Below are 25,842 nucleotides of genomic sequence, written 5' to 3' on the forward strand. Positions count from 1 at the left end.
ACGCAAACAAGCAAAGCCCCATCCGTGGGATGCAGGCAGCACGTGAAAACCTTCCGGTCCATGGGAAAACCTCTCTCCACAGAACCGGTCCCTGGTGCCCAAAAGTTTTTTTTGCGGGGGGGGGGGACGCTGAGTTAGAGCCATAAATGATGTGTTTGGTGGCTATCTAAATTTTTTAAAAAAACAATAATAATAGCGTAAAATACAATAAGATAACATAAAATAGTAAAGTAAAAATAATAACTTCTTCAAGAAAGAAATCATCCTAAAGTGAACAGAAAATGAGTTTTGTCAAGAAAAATGAAAACTTGGTAACTTGGAATGGTTTGCAGGGGAGGGTGGTGCTGGTCAGAGTAGACAGTTATTTTAGGAATTAAGAGCTGTCCCCTTAAGCGACAGCCTTCTGGGTAATGTAGTTTTAAGTTACTTGGTCACATCTGTGTTTTAGATTGGCCACTGGGAGGGACTTCCGTTTGGGATACCTGGGTTTCCTGCATAGGTGCAGAGATGCATGTCTTGTAATGAATTCCAGTGAAGAGAGCCAAGGGGCTTTTCTGCTCCATTCAACATGGGAAAAATCTTTTTAACTGTGTGATGGGATAGATTATGAAATGTACTTTGAAATGTACTTCAGAAGAATCTCTCCAGTAACTGTGAGTTAATGTTTAGAGAATTCCCAGTGAATTAAAATAATCTGCATGAAATCCTTCCCATAGAGTTTATCTGCCTGCTTCAAGCAACAATCAGCAGCCCATTGCTTGAAACAGAACAGTAAAAAGAGGTAGAATTACCTTCCCAGTAAAAAGGGATTGTATCTTCGCTCAAAATAAAAAGAATTCTCTGAGGCTGACAATTTACATGAGAAAGGCAGCTAGCCAGATCACTCTGCATGTGAAAACCGAGAGAGGTTACAGCCAGTTTTCCTCACCTTGGAATGCTCACAGGGGGGGGGGGAGATATTCAAGATGGACAGTATTTAATATTTTATTGTTAAGTATATGTAGGGTTGTGGGTCTATACATATGTTGTATATAGTATGTTTTAGGTGTGTGTCATGTATGTGTTTCACTTTGAGAGCGGGCAACTAAATATCATTTTTGATGTGTGCTGTTGTGCCCACAATAAAAATGACAATAAAAATTATCCTCTACATTTAGGCAAGAAAAACCAGATGCACAGGTATAGTATAGGTGGTACCTTGCTCAATAGTAGTAACTGTGAGAGGAATCTCAGAGTCCTAGTAGACAATCACTTCAATATGAGCCAGCCGTGTGCTGCAGCTGCCAAAAAAGCCAACACAGTGCTAGGCTGCATTAACAGAGGGATAGAATCAAGATCAAGTGAAGTACTAATACCACTTTACAATGCTTTGGTAAGGCCACACCTGGAATACTGCATCCAGTTTTGGTCACCACAATGTAAAAAAGATGTTGAGACTCTAGAAAGGGTACAGAGAAGAGCAACAAAGATGATTGGGGGACTGGAGGCTAAAACATATAGGGAACGGTTGCTGGAATTGGGTATGTGTAGTTCAGGGGTCGGCAACCTAAAAAAGAAAAAGAGCCACTGGGAACCGGTTCCATCACAAATTAAAAAAAGAGGGAGCCGCGTGCGTGTGTCCATGCACGCGCATGCGCAAAAAGGTTTTTTGCGCATGCGCGGACGCACGCGGCTGCCATTTTTTAAAAAATGAGATGGAACCGGTTCCCGGTTGCCTGATGGCGACGGCCCGTCTGCAAAGCTGCCGCTTTCGGCAGCTTAGCAGACGGGCCGCGGCAGCTTCCGCAAAGAGCGGCGCCCCTGCCCATTCCGAGAGGTGCGCGCGCACCTCTCCGAACGACCGGAGGTGCGCGCGTACCTCCGCGCGAATGGGCAGCGGTGCCGCTCTTTCAGGAAGCCCGCCGCGGCCCGTCTGTGAAGCTGCCGAAAGCGGCAGCTTCCGCAAAGAGCGGCGCCCCTGCCCATTCCGAGAGGTGCGCGCGCACCTCTCCGAATGACCGGAGGTGCGCGCGTACCTCCGCGCGAATGGGCAGCGGTGCCGCTCTTTCAGGAAGCCCGCCGCGGCCCGTCTGTGAAGCTGCCGAAAGCGGCAGCTTAGCAGACGGGCCGCGGCAGCTTCCGCAAAGAGCGGCGCCCCTGCCCATTCCGAGAGGTGCGCGCGCACCTCTCCGAATGACCGGAGGTGCGCGCGTACCTCCGCGCGAATGGGCAGCGGTGCCGCTCTTTCAGGAAGCCCGCCGCGGCCCGTCTGTGAAGCTGCCGAAAGCGGCAGCTTAGCAGACGGGCCGCGGCAGCTTCCGCAAAGAGCGGCGCCCCTGCCCATTCCGAGAGGTGCGCGCGCACCTCTCCGAACGACCGGAGGTGCGCACGTACCTCCGCGCGAATGGGCAGCGGTGCCGCTCTTTCAGGAAGCCCGCCGCGGCCCGTCTGTGAAGCTGCCGAAAGCGGCAGCTTAGCAGACGGGCCGCGGCAGCTTCTGCAAAGAGCGGCGCCCCTGCCCATTCCGAGAGGTGCGCGCGCCCCTCTCCGAACGACCGGAGGTGCGCGCGCAACTCCGGTCGTTCGGAGAGGTGCGCACGCACCTCTCGGAATGGGCAGGGGCGCCGCTCTTTGCGGAAGCTGCCGCGGCCCGTCTGCTAAGCTGCCGCTTTCGGCAGCTTCACAGACGGGCCGCGGCGGGCTTCCTGAAAGAGCGGCACCGCTGCCCATTCGCGCGGAGGTACGTGCGCACCTCCGGTCGTTTGGAGAGGTGCGCGCGCACCTCTCGGAATGGGCAGGGGCGCCGCTCTTTGCGGAAGCTGCCGCGGCCCGTCTGCTAAGCTGCCGCTTTCGGCAGCTTCACAGACGGGCCGCGGCGGGCTTCCTGAAAGAGTGGCACCGCTGCCCATTCGCGCGGAGGTACGCGCGCACCTCCGGTCGTTCGGAGAGGTGCGCGCGCACCTCTCGGAATGGGCAGGGGCGCCGCTCTTTGCGGAAGCTGCCGCGGCCCGTCTGCTAAGCTGCCGCTTTCGGCAGCTTCACAGACGGGCCGCGGCGGGCTTCCTGAAAGAGCGGCACCGCTGCCCATTCGCGCAGAGGTACGCGCGCACCTCTCCAAAGGTTTGGGGAGGTGCGCGCGCACCTCCGCCCATTCGGGGAGGTGCGCGTGCACCTCTCCAAACGGGCGGTGCCACTCTCCATTTGGAGAGGTGCGCGCGCACCACTGCCCGTTGGAAGAGGTGCGCGCGCACCGGGCGGCTGGGAGCCGCAAGAGACGGCTCAAAGAGCCGCATGCGGCTCCGGAGCCGCAGGTTGCTGACCTGTGGTGTAGTTTAATGAAGAGAAGAGTGAGGGGTGACATGATAGCAGTGTTTCAATATCTCAGGGGCTGCCACAAAGAAGAGGGAGTCAAGCTATTCTTTAAAGCACCTGAAAGCAGGACAAGAAGCAACGGATGGAAACTAGTCAAGGAGAGAAGCAACCAAGAACTAAGGAGAAACTTCCTGACAGTTAGAACAATTAACCAGTGGAACAACCTGCCTCCAGAGGTGGTGAATGCTCCAACACTGGAGGTTTTTAAGAAGAGACTGGACAGCCATTTGCCTGAAATGGTATAGGGTTTCCTGCCTGAGCAGGGGGTTGGACTAGATGACCTCCAAGGTCCCTTCTAACTTATTATTATTATTATTATTATTATTATTATTATTATTATTATTATTATTATTATTATTATTATTATTATTATTATTATATGACTCAAGCCTATGTTTAACTGAAGCCAGCTATTCAGCTGTTCCCTTGACTACTGCTTAAAGAGAAATAAAGAAGACAAACCCCTTTTAGAGTTGCAAGGCACCTACAATCCAAATTGGGATTTTAACCTCCGGAGCCCAAACTCTTAGAAATTCCAGAACTGGAGAGTCAGCTTAGGAATCCTTATGAGAAGGGAGCCAGCAGCAGCCATTGTTTCCAAGTGTAGTCTAGCCCTCTGATGGCTAATCTGCAAACAACAGGCTTGTATTTATGCTACCCGCATACAGCACACCCTGGTGTTCAAAGAGTGAATTTTACTGAAGTCTTTACCCACGTACAGTGCACCCTGGTGGTCAAAGAGTGAATTTTACTGAAGTCTTTACCACAAACAGCACACCCTTTGACCCTGGTGGTCAAAGATTGAAATTTACTGAAGTCCTTTAAAATATCCAGGAAATCCTCTGAGTCTTCCCTAGTCATGGCAGAGACCTCTAATGGACCAGAAGAGCTGGTCCATCCAACCAACCTCGACTTGTGTGCAGAACCTGATGTCCAAAATTTAGAAAATGCAGAAACATCTCAGAAACCTTATGTCTTGAGGCAACAAAGAAAGCCCACTGAAGCTATGTGGTTGAGCCTGATGGATAACTGGGATAGGTTCTACCAACGTCATGAAAAATCCTGGGACAGGTTGCAGAAACTCTGTGACACCTCCAACGATGAGCCTTTCCTCGAGTGCATTTGCTCATGGGGAGAGGAGATGGAAGAGCTTTTCTTACAATGGACAAGCTATGAACACTGCCTCATAGACATCAAGTTGCAGGTAGGAGATCCAACACTCAAACAGGAAATACAACACCTCAAGCTGATAAACAAAGGTGCAAGGGACCTCCAAAGTCCCTTCCAACTCTATTGTTCTATGTTCTAAGTTGCTCTTATGCTGCCTGCAGAGGTTAGGTGTCTGGCAGACCCCACAATGACATCAGGACACCCATGACATCATACACTCACTACCTGAATTCTCCTACTCCAGGGCCTCTTCTTCTTCACCCCACCATACTGAGGTCAGAAACATACGTTTCGGCCAGGCTGGAGAAAGCATCGGTCATGCTTGTCAATCAACTGTGGTGGAGCCAGAATGAAGGTGGTGTATCCACTCTTGATCTCAGCAGCTTTTGATACTCTCAACCATGCTATCCTTTTGGGTGGGCTGCCAGGTAGGGAACGGGAGCCCCCTGTGTTGCAGTGATTCATACAAATTGCTGCAACAGAGTGATCCCTATGGCTAAAACATATGAAGAATAGTTACAGAAATTGGGCATGGCAAATCTAAGGAGAAGAAGAGTAGGAAAGACATGATAGCACTGTTCTGATATTTGATTGGCTCCTACAAAGACGAGAGGGTCAACTTCCCTCCGCCCTGTGCGTTCCCACAGAGAGGGCCTCCTCAGGGTGCCTTCGGTCAGAGAATGTCGGCTGGTGGGCCCCAGGGGGAGGGCCTTCTCTGTGGGTGCTCCGGAGCTATGGAATCAGCTGCCGGTCGAGCTCCAGATGGCACCTGACCTTCGCTCCTTCCGACGTGGTCTGAAGACCCATCTATTTGAACAAGCCGGCCTGGCCTGATGGGGGATATGTTGGGGTTTTAATGGGGATTTTTATATTGTCATTGATTGTTTTAGCTGGGCTACTATTTAATTCTTTTTAATTTTTGTATCCTGTATTTTTTATATGTGCCCTGTTCACCACCCTGAGTCCTTCGGGAGAAGGGCGGTATACAAATAAAATAAAATCAAATCAAAATCAAATCAAACTATTTTCCAGCAGCAAAAGGCAAGATAAGGAACAAAGGATGGAAACTAACCAAGGAGAGAAGCAACCTCGAGCTAAGGAGAAATTTCCTAAGCATGAGAGCAATCAACCAATCGAACAACTTGCCACCAGAAGTGCTGGGTGCTCCATCATTAGAGGCTTTCAAAAAGAGACTGGATAGCCATTTGTCTGAAGTGGTATAGGGTCTCCTGCTTGAGCAGAGGGTTGGACTAGAAGAACCCCCAAGATACCTTCCCACTCTGTTAGTCTATGTTCTATGTTCTACCTCCTTCCTCACTGGTCAGTTCCAGTTAGGGTTGATGGGAGGGGTAAATCATGCCTGTGGTCTCATACTGGTGGGGCCCCCATGGATTGATGCTTTCTTTGTTCCTGTCCAACATTACATGAAACCATTGGTGAGGTCATCCATAAGTCACCAGTATGGTGCCATCAGCATGCTGCTGATATAAAATCTGGCCCAATGTGGTAGACATAACTTTACAAAAAAAAGAGAAATATTTTGCATGTATTTACAGGATTCCTGCACATTTCTGAAACGATATCAACCCTGGAGGAGGTTGAAGGGAAGAGGCATTCATTAAGCCTAGCAGAAGCTTATCAGATGCCAATTGATGTATGAAAGTCTGGGTAAAAGATATTTTAAGAAAAGGTGTGCCCATGAAGTTTCAGAAAAGTTTAAACTTTAGAGGTTTTAAAATCTAGTGGTAGAGTTAGATATTATGTCAGGAGGTTCTCGAGTCTGGATTTAAACAAACAAGATAGGATAAAAGAATAAAAGAGTTGGAGGTCTTCTAGTTCGACCCCCTGCTCACACAGAAGACCCTATACCATCTCGGACAAGTGACTGTCTAATCTCTTCTTAAAAACCTCCAGCGATGGAGCACCCACGATTTCTGTAGGCAAGCTGTTCCACTGGTTAATTGTCATCACTGTTAGGAACTTTCTCCTTAGTTCCAGGTTGCTTCTCTCCTTGATTTTGATCTTGATTCTGAAGGGTTCTGGAACAAAGGGAAATTTGTTTAGTCCAACTGTTGCTTTCTTGCTTTTTGTAATCAGCTTTTGCACTAGGGAAATCTCATGCAAGCTGGGAAACATGTACATGGACTCGATATACTGAAGTAGGGAATAGGGGAGTGTACAAGAATGATTGATGTCTTTCTTATGATGTAATGGCTCTGTTGTCTGATGTTCATTGGCTAACAAAGTTTATACAGCAATGCTCCCAACTTTCTAAGGTGTGGCACTTCTGGACGGAACTCTGCCAGCGTTCCAGATTGTTGGCCACCCAGCTGCTTAATTTGATCAAATAAAGTGCTGCTTGATCAAGAAGTCTCCACATGAGTTATCTGATTAGATTGATATGATATCTCAAGTTTAAGTAAGGGCCTGGGATGTTACAATTCTATCCCTCTGTTAATGCAACCCAGGGTTGCATTAGAATTTTTTTGGCTGCCGCCAGACACAGCTGGCTCACATTTAAGTGATTGAGTGCTAGATCCCTCTCACAGTCACTGCTATTGAGCCAGGTTTCACCTAATTTCCCTTGAAGACCACTCGGAGGCTTCAGCTGGTACAGAATGCAGCCGCGAGAGTTGTCTTGGGAGTTTCCCGGTACTCCCATGTTACACCTTTGCTCCGCGAGCTGCATTGGTTGCCGGTTGTCTTCCGGGTGAGATTCAAGGTTTTGGTAATGGTTTTTAAGGCCCTACATGGCATGGGTCCGGAGTACCTCGGGGACCACCTGCTGCCGGCGTCAACTTCCCTCCGCCCTGTGCGTTCCCACAGAGAGGGCCTCCTCAGGGTGCCTCCGGTCAGAGAATGTTGGCTGGTGGCCCCCAGGGGAGGGCCTTCTCTGTGGGCGCTCCGGCTTTATGGAATCAGCTGCCGGTTGAGCTCCAGATGGCACCTGACCTTCGCTCCTTCTGACGCGGTCTAAAGACCCATCTATTTGTACAAGCCGGCCTGGCCTGATGGGGATATGTTGGGGTTTTAATGTGGATTTTTAATGGGGATTTTTATATTGTATATTGTTACCGACTGTTTTTAACTGGGCTATTATTTAATTCTTTTTTAATTTTTGTATCTCGTATTTTTTATGTATGCCCTGTTCACCGCCCTGAGTCCTTCGGGAGAAGGGCGGTATACAAATACAATAAAACTAAAACTAAACTAAACTAAACTAATTTATACATGTACATTTGATTTTTCAAATGTAAGTGTAAAACCTTACTTTTATCTACACTGAATTTTATTTGGTTAGATTGGGCCCAAAGTAGAAGTCTGTTGACTTTGATCTGGATTTTGAGCTTATCTTCTGTAGTGGTGACTATTCCTGCCAATTTAGTATCGTCTGCAGATCTGATGAATGCCCTCATCTAAATCGTTTATATTGAAAAGTACTGGGCCTGAAACAGAACTTTGGGGTACCCCACTGCTTACTTCCCTTTGTGTAGATGTAGTTCCAATGAGGATTGGTAAGTCCAAAGCATCATAAAAAGAAAGAAAATATGCAATTGCAGGGGGAAAAGGTCATCTCCTAGAAGAGAGTAATAATTAGCTTTTTGGGGAAGATTCATCTGGGAGATTACTGCAAATATACTGTTTATATTACTTTTACGAGGACAATTCATAAATAAACCTCAATTTGGTTATCAATGGCAGATACTTGCAGATACAAAACTTTTATTATGCACATTAGAAAACTACATTACATGACTTTTCGACATAATCGCCATTCAAATTGAGGCACTTGCCATAATGTCTTACAAGATTTGAAATTCCTTAGTAGTTGCTCGGCGCCAAATCTGGGCTGGGCGGGGAGGGATCAAACACATCCTAATGGAACTGCTTCAAATGTTTTTGGGTGCATCTAGCGGTGTGCAGGCAAGCATTATTGTGAACCAACACCACACTGGAAATCAGCATGCCCTGATGCTTGTTATGGATATTCGTCTGAGTTTTCGTAACATTTCACAGTAGATGTAAGGACCTGCCTCAACTAGGTCTCCCAAGAAAGCAGAACTCTTGAAACAGGCATTGTCTCAAAAGGAACTTTTATTGAGAGTTAGTGATAGCAGTAGAGCAAAGCAAGGTGTGATGATTTCCCGAGCAAATGATTACATTCAGGTCTCCACCCCCCAGTGTCCAACCATCCATTTCAAATCCAGCCAATCCATAAGCACTGGGTTGTTTTGGGAATCTAGTGATTTAGTGCCCATCTCAAGGTCTCTCTCGGTTTCGTTTCCCGACGGTCCCAGGCTCCGTTGTCTACAGATAAGGCAGATATTTTCAGGCCACATCCCTTTTTCATGAATGGAGGATATTTCAAAGAGCCAGGCAAATACATTCCCCAAACATGCAGCCCTCCTCCCACCTGAATGGCAGACCCTGAAAAGGAATACACAGGCAAAGCAATAACAGGAAGGGAAATACATTGGAGGGCTCTGACAGTAGACTTCTGAATTGATGGTCGAACCATGCTCCATCAACTTCACTAGCCGTACTCCTTTGGCATCTTCACATTTGGCGGGATTTTCTATGGCACCAATTCCGGTGTGGTGTTGGGTCACGATAATGGTCGCCTGCACATCGCTAGATGCACCCAAGAACTTTTGAAGCAGTTCCGTTGGCATGCTTCTGATCACACACACACACCATAGCCCAGATTTGGCACCAAGTGACTTCTACTAGGGAATTTCAAATCTTGTAAGTGCCTCAATTTGAATGGCAAATATGTCAAAAAGTAGTGTAATCTTGTAGTTTCCTAATGTGTATAATAAAAGTTCTGTATCTGTGAATGTCTGTCATTGATAACCAAATGGAGGTTTATTTACGAATGGCCCTCATACAGCTCTAACTTTCCTCTTTCGTCTCCACAGTCAAGGAGGCTGAACTTATGTCAACACATTATGAAAACATGTTATATTTTAGAAAAGGATTGTTCAAAGAGTGGTGAACACCCAAGTGGTTTTCTTTTTCTTCCTTCTCTTGCTTTTTGCAAATAATGAAAATTTGATTTTAAAAACGATCAGATTAGGGGCTCAATTAAAAGGGAGCAAATAGAACTAGATAAATGACAAGAACATAGAGACCAGGCCAGTGGTGTTGTTGCTGACCTGTCAGTATTCAAAAGCCCATGTTGCAGAACGAGACTAGGTTGTATACATTTTTCTTTCGCAAGAAGGAGAGCTGGAAATGTGCTTTTTTTCAGACAAAAGTTGGAGGAGACAAAGCCAGCTACTTGGATTCCCAGTCCCAGTATCCACAGCTGCTATTCAGACCTGGCCTAGCGAGGAATTGCACAGATCTCAAAGAAATGAGGATGCAGAGTGCCTCCCCAGACTGGTTCAAGGTTTATATCTTTTGATCCGTCAGCCAAGTGGAAATTGAACGCTTGCACAAGGTTGGTAAAGAAAAGGAAGAGCTCTGTTTTTGCCAAATTTTCTCCCAAACATGCTCGATGACCTAGGAAAGGAGAGGAAAACAACCAATCAGTGCTGACAGGGAGTGATTATGGCAGAGGTGGGGAACCATGGCCCCTTTATGACTGTGGACTTCAGCTCCCAGAATTCCTGAGCCAGCATGGCTGTCTTAGGAATTCTGGGCGTTGAAGTCCACAGGTTATAAAAAGATTGGGCAACTGTGGCCCCTTTTCAATTACAATGTGATTGACCTGGATTCACTTGGACACTGTTGTCCATATCCCTTCCCAGTAAGGAGAATACAGGAAGTCCTTGACATACAAACATTCATTCAATGGCCATTCAAAGTGGCAACAGCTTTGAAAAAAGTGACTTATGATGAGTTTTCATACTGATGATTGTTTGAGGGGCAAAACAAGAACAATCAATGCATACTTCGGGAGATAGGGTGGCATATAAGTCCCAAAAATAAATAAATAAATAAATAAATAAATAAATAAATAAATAAATAAATATCATTAAAGATTCAATGGAATTTTAACAAGCTGAACGAGCACCTAGAGAAAATGGGATGAAAGCTTCTCGACAGGTGAAATTGCCTTCCTTGTCAAGGAAATGGTTTGGGTTGAAGGTGTGGGGTGTCTCCCACTCGTTGGCATCATACAAGGCAGAAGCCAGGTTCGGGTAAAAGATGGTGCCCTGTGGAAAAGAGAAGATGCACTTAAGTTTGGGCTTTCACCCTAAGGGAAGAAAAAAAAATGGTTATATCTGCTGGTAACGGAGGCCGAATTAAGAATTCTCAATACATGGCTTTAAAGATCGCTCTTCTAAAATATACAAATAGGTTAAGGCTGAGCAGTTGAAAAAAAATTATCCTGAGGGAAAAGGAAATTTGATTTGTTGCCGTAATAATTGCATACATGTCTGTATGGAGAGATAGAAGCCGAGTTCAACTTGAAAGAGATCAAACATCCCTTTTTGTCTGTGTACGAAGAAAGAAAGGACTTTGTGTCTTTAAAATGTTTGCGCTTCCGCATTAAAAAAGAATAAAACAAGTTGATGCAGTCACATGACGTCGCACTTAACAGTCCAATTACCGTTCTGCATGTGGTTCCTCTAGCAATACGGTGAGAAGTAAAGAAGGCTCCAGAACATAGGAATTCATTTACCTTTCTAAAGCGAAACTTCTGGATCATCGTATCTCTTATGCAGTATCTGGGCATTCCGATTGCGATGATGTTGCTAAAGCGCTGGATTTCGTGCACCACCGCATTTGTGTACGGAAGATTCTTGCGATCCTCGTAACAGATCGGCTGGCCCGGTGGTATAAGGGTATCAATTTCCCTTTGAACTTTGGCTGGGGAGAAACAAAGATTTTGCACATTGACTAGAGCTAGGAGTGAATAAGCAGCCAGGTGTGGCCCCAGCTGTCCATGGTCTATTAATGGCAGGAGAAGCGAGTTATCTAGACCAGCGGTGTCCAACCTTGGCAACTTGAACTTTAGTGGACTTGAACTCCCAGAATTCCCCCACCAGCCATATTGGCTGAGGAATTCTGGGAGTTGAAGTCCACAAGTCTTAAAGTTGCCATGGTTGGACACCCCTGAGGCATCACCTTTTTTCAAATGTTTCTATCCATCTAACTAGGCCAAGCAGAATGGGCATCCTTGGGACTTTAGATTTCTAGTATTTTTCAAATTAAGTTGGCAAGTGATTGGTTTTAACAGGCCCCTGAGAGGGTCTTGGAGGATCCCTGATAGTCCTAGCCCCATACTTTTAAGAAATAGGTTCATCTGTTTTAAGAAATAGCTGAGATTGACTTTGCTTACACTCTCTTAAGTTTCAGCCCACTTCTAAGCAATTTCTGAAGCATGCATAACTGTAATATTGCATAAGATAATTTAGACTGAATGAAGCTTAGACAATATTACATCAAAAGGTACAAATAAGCAATGGGCTTTGGCTATTCAGGAGAGATGAGCAAGTGGAATATGGCAATAAAGGATAAATTAACAACAGAAATTAAATTTTAAAAAGGGATGATTAAAGTAAATAATTATAATGAAATATGGGAGGATTTTATAAAAAGAGTGTTGATGGACAGCAAAGGGAATATATGCTGTTTTGGAGGGGATATGGGCACAGTTGAAATTCATTGTATATTGTTAGTTGTTATATGAGAAAAACTATAGGTAATAAAAATGATCTCGGGTGGGGGTGCACTGTAATATTTGTATTTTTATATTGTTTTTTATTTAGACTTATATGTGTTATGTTTGTATTATTTGAATTTGAATAAAATTAAATAAATAAATTTTTAAAAACAACCGCAATGGGTAGAGAGGGATTGGAGTCATTAAGCGAGGTAGCCCACTTAGCAAATGTCGTAGACCGTAATGAACAGCCTGCATTATGATTGTAAGTTGAGGACTACCTATAACTAAAGAATTATTCCAATAATAATTCTCAATTACTAATGGGGATGCTACAAGCAGCTTCAGGCATTGAGTATAGTTGGGCTATAAAGGCACCTTCTATCTCATCCAAGTTATGATTCTTCTCTCACCTTGAATGTCAGGATAAAGCACCATATACAACAATGCCCAGTAGAGAGTGGTGCTCGATGTCTCTGTTCCCCCAATAAAGAGATCAAAGATGCTCTGAACCATGTTCTTTTCATCATAGGGCGGCTCGGGGTGATTTTTTGTCTGCAGAACAAAAATGGAAAAATGAATATCTGAGAAACCTTGAAGGCCATTGTTAAATACTGAGTTGGTAGAGGCATTGACCAGACTGAAGGTTAAACAACTGATCTTTATTGCAGGAAACACAGACGTGCCTAACTGTCGCACTGACAGCTATTTATACATTGCTTCTACTAGACGGCGACCAATCAGTTTAAAGGATATTTTCCCGCTCATTTTCAAACTGCAATTTCCCTCCAAAACAGTTGGAGACTCTTTCAAATATAAAACAACTGTTCATAACAACCATTAACTTTTGAAACCAATACTGTACATAACATCCATCACTTCCTTCCAGTCCTTTCCTGATGGTATCCATGTTAGAATGCATTTTGTATCGCAACAACTACAGAATCATTCAGCCAGTAGATGGCAGTGTTTAGTTTGCATCTATGGTTCTGTTTATTCTGGGGAGAGTTTACTATTTCCTGTTAGAGTTTAAAACAGTTGAGCAGTAAAGCACATAATAATAATAATAATAATAATTAATAATAATAATAATAATAATAATAATAATAATAATAATAATAATAATAATAATAATAATAAAGTTGGAAGGGATCTTGGAGGTCATCTAGTCCAACCCCCTGCTCAGGCAGGAAACCTTATACCATTTCAGGCAAATGGCTGTCCAGTCTCTTCTTAAAAACCTCCAGTGTTGGAGCATTCACCACCTCTGGAGGCAGGCTGTTCCACTGGTTAATTGTTCTAACTGTCAGGAAGTTTCTCCTTAGTTCTAGGTTGCTTCTCTCCTTGACTAGTTTCCATCCATTGCTTCTTGTCCTGCTTTCAGGTGCTTTGGAGAATAGCTTGACTCCCTCTTCTTTGTCGTAGCCCCTGAGATATTGGAACACTGCTATCATGTCACCCCTCACCCTTCTCTTCATTAAACTACACATACCCAATTCCAGCAACCGTTCACTATATGTTTTAGCCTCCAGCCCCCTAATCATCTTGGTTGCTCTTCTCTGTACCCTTTCTAGAGTCTCGACATCTTTTTTACATCGTGGTGACCAAAACTGGATGCAGTATTCCAGGTGTGGCCTTACCAAAGCATTGTAAAGTGGTACAAAGAGTACATGGTGAATGTACTCTTTGTTTTTCCTCTGCAGTGCTATATATACACAGACTTTCTGACATTGCCAATTTCAACAGCTACAACCTTCTCCCTCAAGGGAAGGCAGGGCCAAAAAAGGCAGGCATTTGTTCCTGTGGGTCTCAGAGCCCAGGCCTCCTCTTTGATGCTGCATTGTCACAATCCTGAGAGAAGACAATACTCAAGGCTACTATACAGCTTGCTGGCTGAGGAATTTTGGGAGTTGAAGTCCACCTGTCTTGAAGCTGCCAAGGTTGGGAAGCCTTTATACAATAAGGTATCTAACAGTCACACACAAAAAGAGCACCCACTTACTTTCTCTATTTGAGCCAGGTAAAAATGAATGAAGTCTTGGCCTTTTTCTCCATGGTCTGCTTCTTGATGCTTCTTGATCTCCTTTCTTATGAATGACCAAACAAAGTCGCGCAATGATAATGCCCTCTTGTGAGGTCCTGGGACACACTTCATAATCCAGGGGAAACTATTGTACAGCTGGCGGAAGAGAAGAAAAATCACCTGAGATGGCTAGCCGTATCAATATAATAAAGAAATAGGGATTAAATAGAGGGAAAAGGAACTGATTTGAGAGCAAAATCCTGGAGAACAATCTTGGCAGAAATGATCAAGACTTTGATGTGATGAGAACATTCTACACTGCTTCCTTTACTCCATGATGAATTAAATTTGAGTTGTTTTGAACATATTTGGAGGAAGAGGCATAAGAGAAAATCTGTCTGTCAGTGAGTGATTATTTTCTTATTGTTGTTTAATTTTTTTCTTATTTTTATTGTTTTTGTCTTTTCATTTTTCTGTTGTATTTGCAATATACAGTCATGGCCGAAATTGTTGGCACCCCAGAAATTTTTCCAGAAAATCAAGTATTTCTCACAGAATAGTATTGCAGGAACACATGTTTTGCTATACACAGGTTTATTCCCTTTGTGTGTATTGGAACACAACAAAAAAGGGAGGAAAAAAAACAAATTGGACATAATATCAAACAAAACTCCAAAAATGGGCCGGACAAAATTATTGGCACCCTTTCAAAATTGTGGGTAAACAAGATCGTATCAAGCATGTGATGCTCCTTTAAACTCACGAATTAAATTTGAGTTGTTTTGAACATATTTGGAGGAAGAGGCATAAGAGAAAATCTGTGTGTCAGTGAGTGATTATTTTATTTTTCTAATTTTTCTTTATTTTTTTCTTATTTTTATTGCTTTTGTCTTTTCATTTTTCTGTTGTATTTGCAATATATACAGTGTCATGATTCCGATAGGATAAAACCAGTAAAAGAACTTCAAGGCAAGAAGTCTTCCTTAAAGAACATTTTATTAGGGATGAGAGAGGGAAGGGAAGTTTTTGGCCCGCTCCCTCAGGAAAAGAAAAGTGGTGAATTAATTGCTTTGGGGGAAAATAGAGAAAACTATGAGATCAATTTGGAATGAATACAGATATATAGTTTTGAAATTTGGGGACTTAAAAGTACCTTTGAGATATATATTTTTTTGGAAAAGATATTTGGAAGTCTGTAAAATAGGCTTGGATTTGGAAAGCTGGAAGGTGGTGTCAATGACATCTAGTGGCGAAATCACACTACTACAATTTATTATGCTTAAAGGAAACTTGGCTTGAAGCCCATACTTAGATAAGACTCTTTCTTGTTCCTGGAAGCTCACTTTTGTAGACTGCAGCTGAGAAAAGGGAAAAAACCTCTTGGCCTGCTTATCTGTGTTGGTGATCCTATTGGACTATATCTTAAATGGTAAAAAAACATTTTTAACACTTGTCTCCGAAGTCCCCAGCTTGATATAACAACAAGAAAATGTTAATGAATCTCAGAAAGAAATACTTTCTATGTTGAAATCAATCCAAGAGACAATTGTTTTATTTCATGATGAGACTAAATAATGCAAATGAGATAAAACAACAATTTTCTTACCTAAACTTACAAATCAGACAATAACCATAAAGAAGGAAGTACTAACCCAGAAAATGGAAGGAAAATTAGAAGAAATGGTTCCAAATATGGAGGACCTAAAGGAAGGAATTAACAGCAGATACAGACAAATGAAAAATTAGAAGATGCAGTGATAACACAGAAAATGGAAATGATATCTTACTTGTCAAGATCTCAGAACACATTTGAGGATAAGGAAGAAGAGCTGATTGAATGGATGATAAAGCTGTTAGGAGAAATGCTGAATATTGACAAACAAGAAATGAAAAGAAACACTGAAGGAGAAGGATGGAGGCTGTTTAATGAATATATATATGTTGAGCGTTCTTCCAAAAATACTTCAATCTAATTCTCTTCCTCATTCCAAACAATATATACAAAAACAGAGGAAGAATTACTTGATGATTCAAATGCACTGACTTGGAAAGTTATTCGGCAAAGGAAGAAAGCTGGAGTAAGACTGAAGAAAATAGAGGCTTTGACATATTAGATGGGATATTATACTGTACTATTAAACAGATGTTTGAATATGGTTAAGAAAAAAAGATAACTGTTAGAAATAAAAGTATTATTATAATTAAAAGGATAGGATTTGTAACTAGAATATCATATTTTGTTATGAGATGGGAAATATGAAAATTCTAAAAGGGTTTGAATAAGGGAAGCTTTTGGTTATCCAAATATAATCCAAATATAATTTATTATGAGAAAATTATAAGCGCTAGAGATATTTTAAACATTGATGGGAAATTAAAATTTTAAAAAAGCGGAGAAAAATGGATATTGATTGAACAAATAGATTTTAAGTGAAAATGCAATTGAGATATATTCTGGCTAGAAAAGATATTATAAACTGACACTATAAATATTATGTATAATACCAGAAACATGTGATGAAGATATCTACATTTAATTGTATATGTATTAATAGTAACATGAATTGTATTTGCCCAGTGTGGAAAAATGCATGCCACCGGAAGAAGAGAGAATCGAAGAAGCACTGGATGGCGTAGTATTGGAACTAGACTAACATGTACCACTGAATTACCACTGGACCCAGACAACACATTATTTATAAAGTACTCATGATTGTAAAATTAGAAAACTAATAAAATATTTATATATAAAAAAAAGAAAAAGGAAAGAAGGGATCACTCACGCTACCCGTCAGATTGCCAGCAACACTGAAAAGTATCTCCATGGCTTCCAGCAGCTTATGAAAAGTTTCATCTTCTATGGAGAAACGATATCCAAACACCAGTACACAAATCACGTTGGAAACCGCAAGGTTCAGGGCCAAATAAGGATTCATGGGTTTTCCTGCAAAGGGAAAGAGGAATTTGGTGGCTGCCATGTCTCTTGAAAAGATTGCACAGGGCACACGGAGAAATACGAGGGGTGACATGATATCTGTCTGTCTGTCTTTCTGTCTGTCTGTCTATCATCTATATCATCTATCTACGTATCATCTATTATCTGTCTATATCTAGCTATTATCATCTATCTATCTATCTATCTATCCATCCAACCATCCATCCATCCATCCATCCATCCATCCATCCATCCATCCATCCATCTATCTATCTATCTATCTATCTATCTATCTATCTATCTATCTATCTATCCATCCAACCATCCATCCATCCATCCGTCCATCCATCCATCCATCCATCTATCTATCTATCTATCTATCTATCTATCTATCTATCTATCTATCTATCTATCTATCTATCTATCTATCTATCAACCAATCATTTATCCTCTCTATATATATTTATTTACTTATTGGCCCATTTTACATTTCCTTGCTCAAAATATTTTTTAAAAAGGATCAAAGCTTTGATTGTGTGAGCCACCATCTTGATCTTTTTTGACACTTTGTCTTCCCTTGCAGAAAGTGGAGAAATGACTTCAGACTGTCCTATTTGTGTTAGCTTTTACATTTCGGAAAATTAAAACAATACAGGTTTGTGACAAAAAAATAAAAGCACTTGTCTTTGTTGTACCTTCACTTTTCTTGAACTCTTCCACCAATTTCTCTGCTTCCTCTTGGATCTGATACTGCAGAGTGCTCTTCCCCATGCCGAGGACCTTCAGAGTCGCCATTGAAAATCGCCTTTGGTGCTTCCAGGTCTGACCCGTGGAAAGCAGAATCCCTGATGACACAGAACCACAGAATGACCCATGATTGGCCTTATTCCAGTCTTTAGAACTGACAGAAAGGCAAAATATTCTTCTCAGAACATTGTGATAGCAACAGCAAGAGCTAGGGGACTTAGACTTATATATCGCTTCACAGTGCTTTGCAGCCCTCTCTCAGTGACTGAGCCTCTTCCCCCCAACAATCTTGGTCCTCATTTTTCTGACCTTGGAAAGAGGGAAGGCTGAGCCAACCTTGAGCCGGTCAGAATCAAACTGCTGGCAGGGGGGCAGATTTAGCCTGCAATGCTGCATTCTAAAGATTGTGCCACCATGGCTGATCACAGGTGGGCAGCGTAGGCTTTGGAGTTAGTAAGAAACACTATCATAAAACAGAAAGACTAAACTAGGCTAAATAAAAAAGGGACAAAAGAATTAAGGGAAACAAAGCAAGAAGAAAAGCAGAAAAACATTAGAAACAAAGAAATAAATAACCAAGAAAAATACTCGGGGGGGGAGAAGAAATAAAGTAAAAAAGCAAAGCCCCAAACCCATGCAACGAATCAATTCAAATTTCACAATTGCATTAACATTCTACTATTTTCAAGTATTGATTTTGATTAATACAAATTGTTCCCATTTATTCTCTGAACATGCCTCTATTTTGGTTATCTTGCATATTGTCCAGAGTGATTTCTGTCATTTTCTTTTTTAAGGTATGATAGCAATAAATTGTCAGTATAATTTGACAACCACTGATTGGTTCAAAATTGGGAAAGGAGTCCGGCAAGGCTGTATACTGTCGCCCTGCCTATTTAACTTATATGCAGAGCACATCATGAGAAAGGCAGGGCTAGATGAATCAAAAGTTGGAATTAAGATTGCCGAAAGAAACAACCTAAGATATGCAGATGATACCACTCTAATGGCAGAAAGTGAAGAAGAACTAAAGAGCCTCTTGTTGCGGGTGAAGAAGGAGAGTGCAAAACGGGTTGAAACTTAACATTAAGAAAACCAAGATCATGGCATCTGGCCCTCTCAATTCCTGGCAAGTAGATGGGGGTAGTGACAGATTTTATTTTCCTGGGCTCCAAGATCACCGCAGATGGGGACTGTAGCCAAGAAATTAAAAGACGCTTGCTCCTGGGGAGGAAAGCCATGGCAAATCTAGACAGCACACTAAAAAGCAGAGACGTCACCCTGTCAACAAAAGTGCGTATAGTCAAGGCTGTGGTCTTCCCAGTTGCAATGTATGGCTGTGAAAGTTGGGCCGTAAGAAAGGTTAAGCGCCAAAGAATTGAGGCCTTTGGACTATGGTGCTGGAGAAGACTCCTGCGAGTCCCTTGGACTGCAAGGCAATCAAACTGGTCAGTCCTAGAGGAGATCAACCCCGACTGCTCTTTAGAAGGCCAGATCCTGAAGCTAAAACTCAAAAACTCCTTTTGTCGTGACCTTAAGACATTTTTTTTCCAAAAGACCGACCTGGACTAATGATAAGGGGTTTTTAATATGGTTTTAAGGTTTTATTGGTTGTAGTTGGGGCTATAGATATAGTTTAATTTTAAATATTTGTATTTTTACTTGTATTTTACTGTTGTTAGCCACCCTGAGTCCTTCAGGAGATAAGGCGGCATATAAGTCCCATTAAATAAATAAATAAATAAATCCTTTGGCCACCTAATGAGAAGGAAGGACTCACTGGAGAAGAGCCTAATGCTGGAAAAGATTGAGGGCAAGAGAAGAAGGGGACGACAGAGAATGAGGTGGCTGGATGGAGTCACTGAAGCAGTAGGCATGAGCTTAAATGGACTCCAGAAGATGGTGGAGAACAGGAAGGCCTGGAGGAACGTTGTCCATAGGGTTGCAAGGGGTCGGACACGACTTCGCAGCTAACAACAACAAATAATCTCAGGGAAGGTTCCTCCAATATAGCTAATCCTTGACTTAAGACCACAATTGAGAGCAGAATTCCCATTGTTCAGCTGGGTGGTTGTTAAGTGAGACCCATCTAGTTTTACAATCTTTTAAATCTTTTTACAAGCTGAGCCCTATTGGTGCAGTCATTAAGAATGCAGCAGTGCAGGCTATCTCTGCCCACTGCCAGCAGCTCGATCCTGACCGGCTCAAGCTTGACTCAGCCTTCCCTTTTTCCGAGGTCGGTAAAATGAGGAGCTAGATTGTTGAGAGGGGCAATATGCTGACTCTGTAAAACCCCTTAGAGCAGTAGTCCCCAATCTTTCCAGCTTGGCAGACTGGCAGGGGAGGAGGAGAAGAGGGGATGGTTCCGTGCAAACAGTGGGCATGCGTGTGTAAGGGTCAACCGCTACCCAAAGAAGAGGGCAAATCAGGAGACTCAAGCAGAGGCTTCCAAGATAAACAGCACTTTAATTGATCAAGTGAAGTTGCTGGGTGGGACACTGTCTGAAACACTGGCAGCTGCATTCAGAAGTGCCACACCTTGGTCAGTCAAGCATTTCCTTATATAGGGAGCAACAGCCAATCATAGAGTTCCACATGTCAGTACACATAGTATTAGCCAATCACATTCCATTCTTTTCCTGCTCTTTTCCTTGTCTCTGGGTCTGTGTAAGTGTTCTTCTGGCCTTCATAAAAAGGCAAGCATGGAGTCACTGAAGCAGTAGGCATGAGCTTAAATGGACTCCAGAAGATGGTAGAGGACAGGAAGGCCTGGAGGAACACTGTCCACAGGGTCGTGATGGGTTGGACATGACTTTGCAACTAACAACAACAAAGGCAAGCACAGTTTGCAGAAGCAAAATGGCGGCAGTTAGGCTAACAACAAGAATAAGTTTTCACCCATTTGGACAAACCCTATACAATTAACCAGTGGGATGGCTTTGCCTTCAGATGTTTTGGGTGCTGCATCACAGGAGGTTTTTAGGGAGAAATTGCACAGCCTCTCTAAATTATATGCAAGATCAACTTTTAACCCCACTGAAATTAATTCAGCTTAATGAGTGCCATTGCTCTGTTCCTTTATTGGGTGACTGGGTGGTTTATGGACTTTAATCTTTTGCTTTATTGCTTTATAGTGCCTTGATACAACATCTTTACTGAATTAGGCATTTTAGGTGACCAAACAGGCCATTTAAATTCTCGAAAACCAAATCAGAACAACCTGAAGCCTAATCCAGCTGAATAAACTGTGTGTGAATGCAACTCCGAGACACAACTAGGGTGTGGAGTTTGGGAAACAAATCTAACTAAATTGAAGATTGCGAGGTATTGTTGGGGAGCTTCAGCTGCTCCTCTTGAGTAGAGCGACTTCACTCCAGAAGTTGTGAATGCTGCAACACTGGAGATTTTTAAGAAGAGACTGGACAGCCATTTGTCTGACATGGTACTATAGGGTTTCCTGCCTGAGCAGGGTGTTGGACTAGATGACCTCCAAGGTCCCTACCGGTTCTGTTATTCTTCTATTCTTTTATGACCATGGGGATGCTGCAGTGTAAGTGTGGGAGCCTTTTTTCAGTGCTGTTGTAACTTCAAGCAGTTGCTAAATGAATGATTGTAACTACTCAAAGATTATCTGTACACTGAGTGCCTTGTAGCCTGTAGGTGTGTGGGAACCTTTTTTCAATGCTGTTGTAACTTCAAGCAGTTGCTAAATGAATGGTTGCAACTACTCAAAGATTATATGTACACTGAGTGCCTTGTAGCTTGTAGGTGTGTAGGAACCTTTTTTCAATGCTGCTGTAACTTCAAGCAGTTGCTAAATGAATGGTTGCAACTACTCAAAGATTATCTGTACACTGAGTGCCTTGTAGCCTGTAAGTATGGGAACCTCTTTCAGTGCTGTTGTAACTTCAAGCAGTTGCTAAATGAATGGTTGCAACTACTCAAAGATTGTATATAGACTGAGTGCCTTGTAGACATAGGAGCCAAACAAATGAACAGGTCAAACATTTTGCCATTCAGTCATTTTAAGAAGGTTGCTTTTCCTTTGTAAAATTGTGTACACTTTTATTAGCTACACTTCTTCATCACTTGAACCAATAAACATAATTTGTACTAGAACAAAAGCTTTTTCTGCATTCAGCAATGCCAAAATCTACTGATCTGTGTTTTTAGGAATGATGCATTGGCCAAAACTCTAATATTATCTGAAGTTTGTTGCTTGAGTGGGAAGAATGAGTGTTGGTCTTGTCTTCTACAACTTTCTCACCAAAGCCACTTCTTAAAATCTTAGTGTCAGCATCAGATAATATTTTGCACAATTCACAGGATCCTTCTCACCTTTCAAAAAGTTTAGTATAGCAAGTTCACAATATACTGTAAAGCGAGCAGGTCCTGTTTTTAAACAAGATTTCTTCAATAATATCAAATCTATTCTTGCCTTAATATTTTTGTAGTGCTCTGCAGTTATTTCATCTGGCCCTAGAATCTTTCCAGATTCCATCATAGCAACAGTGTCATCAATTTCCTTAACTTTAAATTTGCAGCTACATCTTCTTCCTTGGAAGTTCAAACACCTGGAAGATTTATTTCATTTCTCAAAAATACATATGCTCAATATGTCAATATTTAAGGATGTGAATTCTTACTAAACTAAAGAAGGGAACATTAATGTCATTTTGATCTTTGTGAATTATCCCCATGAAATAATTATTCTAATTGAACATCATACCATGGCAAAACGGTAGTAAAATCGGGCATAACTCACTTAACGACCTCCTCGCTTAACAACAGAAGTTCCAGTCCCAAACGTGGTTGCAAATTGAGGATCAGCTGTACCACAATGGAGGTGACACCAAACAAATAGACATTGTCCTGTCTCCTGTGCCCACATCTGGAAAAAAGTTGATTGTTCTTACCTTTGTTATTTGCCACTGCTTTAAAAAAAGGGAGCAAAGGCCGGCCAGAAAGATCTTCAGGGTGGGCGGTGAGACCCTCCTTCACCGTCTGGAAACCTTCTAACATAACCACAGGGTATGGCCCAAACCACAATGTGAAGATATTCCCGTAGATCTTCGACATCTGTTAGAAAAACCATCCCAGGCAGTCCATAAGATGCTTGTCTTTAAGATTCTTGGCCTAGGCTGGTGACTAGGAAGAGGAAGAGGTGGTGGTGGTGGTGGTGGAGGAGGAGGAGGAGGAGGACTGTGGGGTCCTTTGTGCTCTCTGAGGTTGGTGATTTTCTTGCAGACATTTCATTGCCCAAGCAGGTAACATCATCACTGCTATAAGGAGGAGGAGGAGGAGGAGACCCCTGCCTGCCATCAGCCAATCCTCTCCTGTGTCTGTGAGGGCAGGCAGGTCTCCCATCGGTCAACCAATGTCTGAGGGGCCTGGGATAGCATCGTCCTCAGCCCCGGCCTCAACAAACAGCCCAAGGGAGACGTGCTGTCCCTGTTGGACCGTCCCGGTTCCAATTCCCCCTCCAAACCAGGCTCCAATGAGGCCATGACAACATACAACTGTTGCAGCATCCCCATGGTGATATAATCAAAATCCAGATGCTTGGCAAACTGGCTCCTATTTATGACGGTCGCAGTGTCCCAGGCCCACACGTTCCCTTTTTGCAACCTTCTGACAAGCAAAGTCAAGGGGGAAGCCAGATTCACTTAACGACCGTGTGACTACCTTAACAACTGTGGTGGTTCATTTAACAACTATGGAAATGAGGTTGTAAAATGGGGCAAAAATTCACTTAACAACTGTCTCGCTTAGCAACAGAAATGTTGGTGTCAATTGTGGTGGTAAGGCGAGGATTGCCTGTATACTAGGTCTTAGTTTTAGCCAACCGTTGGTTTTAAAGTTTTTTAAAATATTTTTCACCTTTTCCTGTTCTTGCTTTTATCCTGTTGTCAGCCACCCAGGGTCACAGTGATAGTGAAAGGGGCAGCAGATACATTTAATAAAGAAATAAGTCAGGCAGATGTTGAAAGATCTTAAAAATATGGATGGTTGGAGAAAATAGTTGGGGAAAATATTTGTTTTCATTCATTCATTCATTCATTCATTCATTCATTCATTCATTCATTCATTCATTCTCAACCCCGTTACTCTTAGAAGACAAAGAGTAGCTCTTACGAAAAAGGAAATTGATTTGACCATCCCCTCTTTGGCCACACAAAAGCCACAATGTCACTTAGCAATAAATTATCTGTGAATCTCCCCTAACAGAAATTTGTTCTTTGATCCGTATCAATCAGCTGGTGAAAGGGATAGACAACTCATACCTCAATTAAGAGTTCCCGGTTTACGTGAAGAAATTTGGGACGCCACAGGGATCCAATGAAAGGCAGAGGCATCGGCCCTGGTGGATAGTGCCTTCTTTGAAACTGCAGCCTCACCAGTTGGACAACCAGGAGGCAGAGCGGGAGGAAAATGAAGCTTAGCGCCAGCATTTCGGTGCAGCTTCTCAAAGCAGTGTGCTGGGACTTTGCTTGCAGAATCCTTTTGTCCTTCTGATTTTGTTCTCATGGGCAGGATCCTGCACAGAGGATTTCAATCTGCCCTCCTTCTTTGGCAAGTCTGCTTCCAGTCCCACCTCTCTGCTTCAGGCCATTTTCGTCTTTGGATCCCCTTCAGAAAGTTACATTATAAGCTTAATGGAAGGAACAGCATGTCTAGCTGAGTGACTTCTCTTACACTGGTGCGGCTTGTGTGAAAGATTGAGCTGGCTTGGCTGTACAAGAAGCCCTTGACTTTCGACCACAATGCAGCCTAAGTGAGTTTTGCCCCAATTTATGACATTTCTTGCCACAGTCATTAAGCAATTGACTTTCCCCACTGGCTTGACTTGACCGAAGGTTGCAAAAGGAGATTACATAACCCCGGGACACTGCAACCATCATAAATATGAGTCAGTTGCCAAGCCTCTGAGTTTTGATCACATGACCACGGGGGATGCTGCAATGGTCATACATGTGAAAAACGTTCAGTGCCCCTGTAACTTTAAACAGTCACTAAATGAACAGCAGTACGTCAAGGACCATTTAACAAATGTCTTGCTTAGCAACAGAAATTTTGGCCTCAACAGTGGTCGTAAGTCGAGGACTACCTGCATATATATAATATCACAAGCATGAAACCCATGGCATGCGGAGATAAGTTTCTTAAGAAAAGAATTCCACAATTTGAGGAAAGCAATCGCCAACCCCGCAAAAAAGATCTTCCTTCTCTTTCCATTTCTGTTTTATTTTCACTGCGTGACATTCCAGTATTCAGTTGGCTGAGAATTATAAATCGCAGCAGCGTACTGTAAGAACAAAATGAAAAGCAATTCTATTGACTTTGTAGAGTAGATCACTAATTCCCCCAGAAGACAGAGATAAAAAAAAAATGAAAAGCGATCTTGATAGCTAATGATGAAAAGAAGGACATTTAATCTAATCAAGGAGAGAAGCAACCTGGAATTGAGGAGAAACTTCCTGACAGTGAGGACAATCAACCAGTGGAACAGCTTTGCCTCCAGAAATCGTGGGCGCTCCATCCCTGGAGGTTTTTAAGAAGAGACTGGACAGCCGCTTGTCTGAAATGGTTAATAAAGTCTCCTGTTTGAGCAGGGGGTTGCTCTATTCTGATAGATTAATAGAGAAATATGCAAAGTTCTTCATTTAGGAAAAAGAAATAAAACGACGGGTTTCCTAAGATGGCCTGTGAGAAAGATCTTGTGTAGATGATGTTCATGCTGGCAGTTTGCTATTGCTGCAGAAATGACAAGTCCTATTTTTACATTGCATCATCAGGAATATATTTTCCCACTCATGGCAATTAGTGGGAGTAGTTGTGAAACACACGTTAAAAATAAAAGCCCAAGGAAAGATTTGATTGCACTGTTGCAATGGGGAGAATAAAGAAGTAGGGTTAACTCCCAAAATGGAGAAGAGCAGAGAACCGTCTCTAGAACTTCCTTGCCCCATTGCATTCATTGCCTCTGCTTCTCCACAACCT

At 42.7% G+C, this 25,842-nt stretch overlaps 1 protein-coding gene and 1 long non-coding RNA gene across 2 annotated transcripts; one reads left to right on the top strand and one right to left on the bottom strand.

Annotated features, from left to right (window-relative positions):
* The first annotated feature begins 401 nt into the window (after nt 1-401).
* On the top strand, nt 402-17,777 carry LOC310641211. The gene is made up of 3 exons (XR_014492684.1): nt 402-653; nt 9,773-9,964; nt 16,738-17,777. It is a non-coding gene; the product is annotated as an uncharacterized lncRNA (long non-coding RNA).
* On the bottom strand, nt 9,848-24,293 carry LOC310641168 (cytochrome P450 2J2-like; the record flags this gene model as incomplete). Its single annotated transcript, XM_083363998.1, has 9 exons — nt 9,848-10,026; nt 10,541-10,682; nt 11,153-11,340; nt 12,550-12,691; nt 14,139-14,315; nt 16,943-17,103; nt 17,790-17,939; nt 22,758-22,920; nt 24,126-24,293. The coding sequence occupies 9 exons, from the start codon at nt 24,291-24,293 to the stop codon at nt 9,848-9,850; spliced, it is 1,470 nt and encodes a 489-aa protein (XP_083220124.1).
* Nucleotides 24,294-25,842: the final 1,549 nt, after the last annotated feature.

The sequence above is a fragment of the Vipera ursinii genome (genome assembly GCF_947247035.1).
Source record: "Vipera ursinii genome assembly, chromosome: 5".
NCBI lineage: Eukaryota > Metazoa > Chordata > Lepidosauria > Squamata > Viperidae > Vipera > Vipera ursinii.